General features: G+C 46.5%; 1 protein-coding gene across 1 annotated transcript in view; it reads right to left on the bottom strand.

Moving 5' to 3' along the window:
• Window positions 1-2,279: 2,279 nt before the first annotated feature.
• The window catches only part of TSEN15 (tRNA splicing endonuclease subunit 15), a 42,396-nt gene continuing 37,256 nt past the window's right edge, over window positions 2,280-7,419 (bottom strand). The window contains exon 5 of the mRNA XM_045536395.1: window positions 2,280-2,354. Within this exon, the coding sequence (XP_045392351.1) occupies window positions 2,280-2,354 (75 nt within the window). The remainder of the gene's footprint in view (window positions 2,355-7,419) is intronic.

The following is a 7,419-nucleotide window of genomic DNA, read 5'->3' as shown; positions in this document are numbered from 1 at the left end:
GAAACCGTTTTGTAGAACGATGCAATCCAAACAGCATTCCAACCTCTTTGCAACAGATTTTGGCCACCAACATAACAAAGTCAAAGTTATGTGTTAATTAACTATAATATTCAAACCAGATAATAATACATAATTGTATCCTTCTTCTACGTAATAAAAGACACCATGTTGTCATTTCTTTGCCTAAGTCAATGCACTTCTCATGGGTTTAGAACGAGGTGAGTCCATTTCTCAGTGTTCTGAGAAACAAGGGAAACAGTGAATTTGGTGTTTATTAGTTAGATTTTATGGAAGCTAAAGAGAACCTCTGGTAGACCAACCTCTGAACATGTCCTGGGAGAGGGGGTAGGATTACGGAATGAAGATTACGGAATGGATTATAGGCCTGTTGTTTAACATTTCATGAACTCATTGATGATATTTTCTCAAACATACAGGATGACTCCCTCCCTCCTTTCCTTCCTTCCTTCCTTCCTTTCTTTTTTACTTTCTGTGCCAAATAGTCATGTCATGTAGCTCATGTATACCAATATCACCAGTTGCCTTTAGCCAGCTGAATATCAAAAAGATTGATTCTCTCAAAACAATCTGCTGGCTGCTTCTTTTTCCCAATTAGATTTTTCCCCTCACCAATGCTCCTGTCTTTTTATTTCCTCCTGGAAGGTCACCTCCATGCTCCTTGGAACTCTTTTCAAAGTCTTTTTCCATGCCTAGTCGTCCTCTGTGGCCTTGTGTTAGCAACTATTTCTCTGCCCTCCCCCTAAACTGGAGGTTTTTGAAGGCAGGGTCTGTGCCGCATTTGCCTGAGCATCCCTGCTGCCTTGGCACGTGGTGAGTGTTGAGTAAATGTTGGAATTTAATGAAGACATTGAGACGACGTTGAACCAGTGAGCAAACTCTCACCATCCGGGAGGTATAAAAAGAAGTGTGTTTAATGATTCAGATTTGAGTACTTCACCCATCTGTGATGGAGAAATGAATGGCAGGGATTCCACCCGCTGCAACACTCTACCCCGTGAAGGTAGGGTCAGTGGAGAGGCAGTACCAGGAAAGAACAATAGAAATGTCACCTGTGCCTTATGTGGTCTCTGGGCACAGATGGAAAACACCAATTTAAAGGAAAACTTGGGGGGAAACAGACCAAAGAACTCCTTCAACTGGTTTTAATTAAATCAACGTAACCCCTTTCCCATTTACCAGAAGTCAGTGCATTTTTCTTCCACGTTCTACACTATTTAGAATTCTGACTAATGATCCCAGATGACTCCATTTTTCCAGATAAATTTTAGCACCATCTCTAATGCATTCATCTGGACTGGAAATGAAGGCAAAAAGAATTGCAATTGCTGCAGGGGCCTCTTCTGCCCTCCCCCCCCATCTGTCTACAGGAGGTCTGCAGCCCAGAAGTCCACATTGAGGGATTGACTGGGGGTGTCCTGGGGAATGGAAACATTATGAAACCAGAACCTCAGAGCTTTGGGGAGAGGGCAGAGTCTTAAGAGGTCCTTCTCGCTGACGTGCCTGTGAGTCAGAGTTAGCTGGACTTCTAAAAGTGATGCAACAGTCATTAGTCAAGTCTGACTTGGACTCGAAGTAAAATCTGTCCTGTCCTGTAAGCTCAGCTCTGCAATTCCTAAAGCCAACCCGCCTGGCCCGCTTCCAGACTGCACAGCACAAACAACAGAAAAGGTGGAACCAGTTCAAGTATCTGATTTTATTAATGCCCCTCTGTGCGCAGCCCCAGCCTCAGGCACCGGCCATCTACGACATTCCCTTAGCTCGTCCCTGGGATGTAAACATTTGCCTGATGGATAAGTAGCTGGCACAAGCATGTTAAGTTTCTCAGAGGAAAAATGCGGTCATATTATTTGACACAAATCGTTATGACTTACATACAGAAATAGGATTGGAAAATTTCAGTGAATGCGGTTTGCTTTCTTTCCAATGCCTCCAATTTCTCATCAGAAGTTTAAAGTGGATTTGCAGACTGTGTAGTATGAGTTACCAGACTTCTCTCTCCCTCCTAGGAAAGTGGCTGTTTTATTAGAAGCAATAACAATGGCAATTATTGATAATGCCACTATCAATAACCATTGGTACGGTATTATTACCCCCAGTGAATCTCCGCCTTGTGCCAGGTGCTGCACTGAAGCCCTGTACGTGGGTACCCTGTGTTGGTCTGCCAGGGCTGCCACAGCAAAACAGCACAGACCTGGTGGTGAAACTAACTTTCTCACAATTCTGGACACAAGAAATCGCAGATCGAGGTGCAGGAAAATTCAGTTTCTGGTGACGCCTCTCTTCCCGGCTTGAAGATAGTCTTCCTTCTGCTGTGTCCTCACATGGCCTTTCTTCTGTGTCCATTGGGGAAAAAGAGAGAGGGATCTCTGGTGTCTCTTCCTCTTCTTATAAGGACACCAGGCCTATTGAATTAAGGTCCCGCTGTTATGCCTTCACGTTAACTTGGTTGTGTCTATATAGGTCCTGATTCCAAATACAGTCATACAGAGCTTCAGCATACGAATGGGGGTAGGGGGAGCACAGTTCAGTCCATAACAACCCTACTGACTCCCTCCCCCAACAAGCCTGGGAAGCCAGGGGCTTTCTTTACATGTTCTCAATGAATAAGCTGAGAGTTAAGTCATTTGCCCAAAGTCTCACCGCCAATAAGTGAGTTGTTGTTGGTGGTGATGGTGGTGGTGCCTTTTCTTTTTATAGAAAAGAGCTCATTTATATAAATGTAGGGTTGCTAAGGGAAAAGTCAGACGGAAACTGGCAGGTGAAAACTCCAGCCGAGCCATGAATCCATGGTTGTTCTGTTCAGTCGAACTTGAGTCACGGGGGCCTGTGCTGAGCGCTGGGGAGAGAAAGACAACAGGACCCCGTCACCATCTTCCAGAAGCTCACCGTCACAGCAACAGTGGAGGGGGTCCTCATCTGGATAAAACTGTAAAGCAGAGAAGTGACCCCTTGGTCCCCCACTTCCTTTTCTGAGAAACAATTTTGGGTCCCCATTTGGTGCCACTCTCCCCAGAGGCCGCGTCCTTCAGTGGCCACCTCCAACCTAGCAGTTAGCACCCCAGCTCACCCAGAGTCTTCAGCGGTGGGGACCCACCTTTTATTGTCCTTCCCTTACCCCCCACTCCATTCCCCAGAACTTTCTCGATCTGTCTTCCATTAAAACATCTTTGTTCCAAGTCCCATCCCTTGAGGCAAGTTTCAGCTAGGAAGGGAAAGGTCACGGTTCATTTGTTACTTCTCCTGGGTAATACACTGACATTTTATTGGTGGCCTCTGGAGACTGGTGACTTATGGCACGAATCTCAGGCACCACGGCAGGCAGTGTGGTGGGAATTTTTCGATAGCGGGCGGGTTTGTCAGTGGACATCAAACCCATGGTGAGAAAGACAGAATCCACCCTGGGCTTCTCACAAATGAGGCTGTTTCTGCCTCGACACAGAACGATGCTAAAGGGTGCATGACAGCCCTTGTCGATGTTTCGCTCATATCCCTTAGACCCTATATTTTAAAGTGTGGAAGGCCATGTTGCTTCTGGTCGCCTGCCAACGACATCCCAGGGAGTAGCCCTCAACCGGTGATGCTCCAGAGATAGGGTGTAAGCACCTCAGCTCCTTCATGCTTTGGGTGGGATCATTCTGAGGTGTGTGTTGTACACCGTGACCCCAAGATTTCCCGTGGAGCTCAGTGTGGAAGCTGGTGTGATAACACACCCGCTACTGGCCGCCTCCCCTTCCCTGTGTCACTGCTACACTGACAAAGCCTGTCTCCTGGACTTCACCCATCAACCACGTGCACTCAAACCCTCTTCTCAGGGCTCACTTCTGGAGGAGCCAAACCGAGACAGGGTGGCCCTAAGAGAGACAGGTAGAGGGGCACAGCCGGACAGTGTGCGGGCCTGGCTCTCCCTCCCGCCAGGGGGCCCGCAGCCCCCGTGGGAGCCTTCCCAGCACCCACCCTCCCTCCTCCGCATGGCCCCCGGAAGAGGGCGGGAGTCCACGTCAGAACCACTCTGTCTGTGGAGATGTCTGAAGAGGACAGTCCCAGCTGACTGTGCTTCTGTCACTGTGGCCTCCAACCTCTCTGGGTGGAATCTCAGCTGCACTGGGCTCTGCCGGGGCATGTACGGGGCCCTGGGAATTAATCTGCTACAGCAGAGCACGTGGCACTTAGTGTCAGAAATGCTTTGTTTGTAACTCGGCCGTACCACATATGGCTGTGCGGCTGAGCACCTTCTCTGCGTCTTGTTTTCCTCCTGCGTAAAGTGGGATGATAATGCTGGCTCAAAATACTGTTTCAGGGAGGATAATAATTAGCTAACAATATTGGAAGAGGCTCATATGAAGTGAATGTAGCTCAGCAAACCTAGGAGGGTGTATCGCAGATTCCTTACCCAAATCTCTTGAAGACAGGGGAGTTTTGGAACTCAGAATTCACAATTAATAAAGGTGTAACATGTATTACAGAACCCCATTAGGGTCTGGGGCAGTCCTCTAGACACAAACACAGCATTTCTGCGCCCAAAATGGGAAGATTCGTACTAAGCAGATAAAGCCTATGAAAAGTTTCAGTTGGGAGTTGCAGATATAGGATTGTGGCCCAGAGAAGTTAAGCAACTTGCTCAACATCACACACCGGGATGTGAACCCTGGAAACTAGCTGGAGTCCCTGTTCTAACCACTACACTGCACCCCCTCCAGCGATGAAACCTCCTCACCAGAACGAATGAAGCATTTAGGGACTTGTATCTGATTCATAAGGGAGGTGAGAGCTGCTTTTATGTTAATATCATCAATACATTTATACAGATTATTTCTCCCAGAAAGAAAAGCAAAGACACAGTCACATTTGAAACATTAATGCCACAAAGTATCTCTCTGCAAAAAAAAAAAAAAAAAAAAAAACCAAAAAACTACTATTTCTTGAAAATATCCTGAATAGTTTAAATATGTTCATCTCATTAAATTCCCATAAGAGCCCTGATGCTGATCAGGTGATTTTATTAGTACCATCCCCTCTTATAGACGAGAATAAGTAACTTACTCAGCGTCACCCATCAATAAGTGGCAGGGCAGGAGATCCAATCTGGGTCTGTCGAAGCCCGTGCCCCTTCCACTACACCACCCTGCCTCCAAAGGGCAGTACCTGCTGCCGACAACCATGGTGTGGTTCACCCAAGGTCACAGGCAGAGCCAGCATCCAGAGCACCCAGTACCTGGGTCTCGTGACCTTAGAAAGCCTTGCAATGATTGACTTCCACTCTGGAAAGCTCCACAACTCAATATCATTGCTGTTTGCTGCCCACTCTTGCCACTCTGGGAAAAGAACAGTACCTAGCGTTCATGAGAAGATGCAACAGAATTGATCGGAAAGAAAATTTTATCTTGCTCCAGTCCTGCCCATAGCGTTGTACCAGTCTATATTTAGATAAATGTTCTGCACAGCCAAAGAGGCAATAAAAGCAATTTTAAAAGGTACTAGGCTTATGCCAGGAAACAATAAGAAGCTGCAAGTTCTCGTTCTTTGCCCAAAGAATGACTGTTTAAAAAACAAGAGACAATAAAAAACAAGCAATCTCAGCAAACGCAATGGTGCTTTCAGGTCTGGGGCATCTCATAAGCTCAGGGCAATTGAAGAAGGATGAGGACAGCAGATCCCTCTTCTGTCTTTACAGAAACGAGGCCCTAAGGGGAACCTAGACAGGCCTCAGTCCCAGCTGCCATAGAGTCAGGAAGGAAGGCTGAGAAGGCAGTGCTGGCCCAGGGATCGTCTCCCTGCCCAAGGTGTCAGCAGGTACCTCTCACACTAGAGTTGACCTTCGTATTTCAGAAAGATGGAAATGAGTTTGAGAGACAATGAATTCATTCATGGGTTGGAGGGCTTGATGACAACCAAGCTCTTCAAGGTCCAAGCTTTACCCATTCTCTCAAGAACCCTCTTCTGGGATCTTCCAGAATGTTGTAATTCTAGCGTTATTTACAGCAATGTATGGTTCAAACATTACCTGTCTTCCACTACAGTTATTTGTATACATGTATTGTCATTTCTACTAAATTATAACCTGCTTGAGGGCAGAGAACAGTCTAGTTATTTCATAACCTCTATAGAAGCTAGCATGGTATCTACTAAATTGAGATTTTTTTATAAATGTTTCTATGTTACCCAGAGCCTTTTAAATGTTACTTAAAGCATACACACACACACACACACACACACACCCCTATCTGGGGCTCAGAGAGTATAAATAACTTGCTGAAAGTCACATACTCAGCAAGCAGTAGATCAAGATGTGACCCAGACTTGTGTCACATACAAGCCCCTTTCCCTCCTTTAGCACCACAGGGCGAGAGATACACAGGTGTACTTTGAGACTGGGGTGTGGCAGAATTTGGAACAATGACTCAAGCTGGATTTTGAAAAGTTGGTATCTGACCAGCCACAGGGTATTGAGACTGGAGAATCACATTCCTGGTTGAAGAAACATGAGTAGAGGCCCTGAGGCCGGGAGGTGCTCGGTGTCTGAAAGGGGGGGCCTTGCAAAGTAACAGGGAAACACCTAATTCCTTGATTTCCCCAGTGAGCAGTTACAGATCAGTCCTATTCATTCTCGCTAACAGGCGCTCTGCAGGAGTTCTGTTTTGCCCAACTTCCAAAAAGAGTTGACTAGACGGAAAAGAGATGTAAATCTCTCTCTTTCAAAATTGTTTTTCGAGAATCTGCTTTTTTACAGTCTAAAGAGCTCCTGAGCGAACAGCAGGATGTGAGCTCCAGGCCTCAGCCCTATGTCCAGGACAGAGTCACATCTCCTGCTGTGATCCCTTCTCCAAGGACAGGCAGGGGAGCCAAGTCTTGGACTTTGACATCCTCACAGGTTTTGTTATCTACCTGCCGCCAGGAAGAAATGAAGGCGTGGATGCAGCAGTTCCTCAACTGTACCTGCCACTTTACAACCCCCTTTAAAAAGCCTCGGTAGCTGGTTTTCAGGGCCAGCACAGTCTTCCTTTTCCACCTGATGCTGGTCCTCCCCCCGCCCACCCCGATGACCCCCAGGTAAAAGTAAATAAACCTCCTCCTCAGCTCATTCTGCCTCTACAAAAAGAAATTGAGAAGACTGGAACTTTCCACAGTGTCCTGTAGTTTCGTAGCAATATTATATAAAAGCAGTGAACTTTGTGGTTGATCCACCGGGAGCTTACATCTCTCCCTAAGCTTCAGATTTATCCATCCAGCTACCCATTGGATACCTTCACCTTCATCCCTCACAGGTATCTTAACCAAAACTGTTCCAAATCTACGGGTGTAGTCTTACATTGTCATTTTCCCAAAGCAAAATAGGTTTCATCTCCTGTATGTTCGTTTTGTGTCCTCTGAAGAACCCAAGCCGGAAGCCTTGGAATCACC

This window comes from Lemur catta, chromosome 23, assembly GCF_020740605.2.
Source record: "Lemur catta isolate mLemCat1 chromosome 23, mLemCat1.pri, whole genome shotgun sequence".
In the NCBI taxonomy this organism is placed as follows: domain Eukaryota; kingdom Metazoa; phylum Chordata; class Mammalia; order Primates; family Lemuridae; genus Lemur; species Lemur catta.
This window is presented reverse-complemented; position numbering and strand designations above follow the sequence as displayed.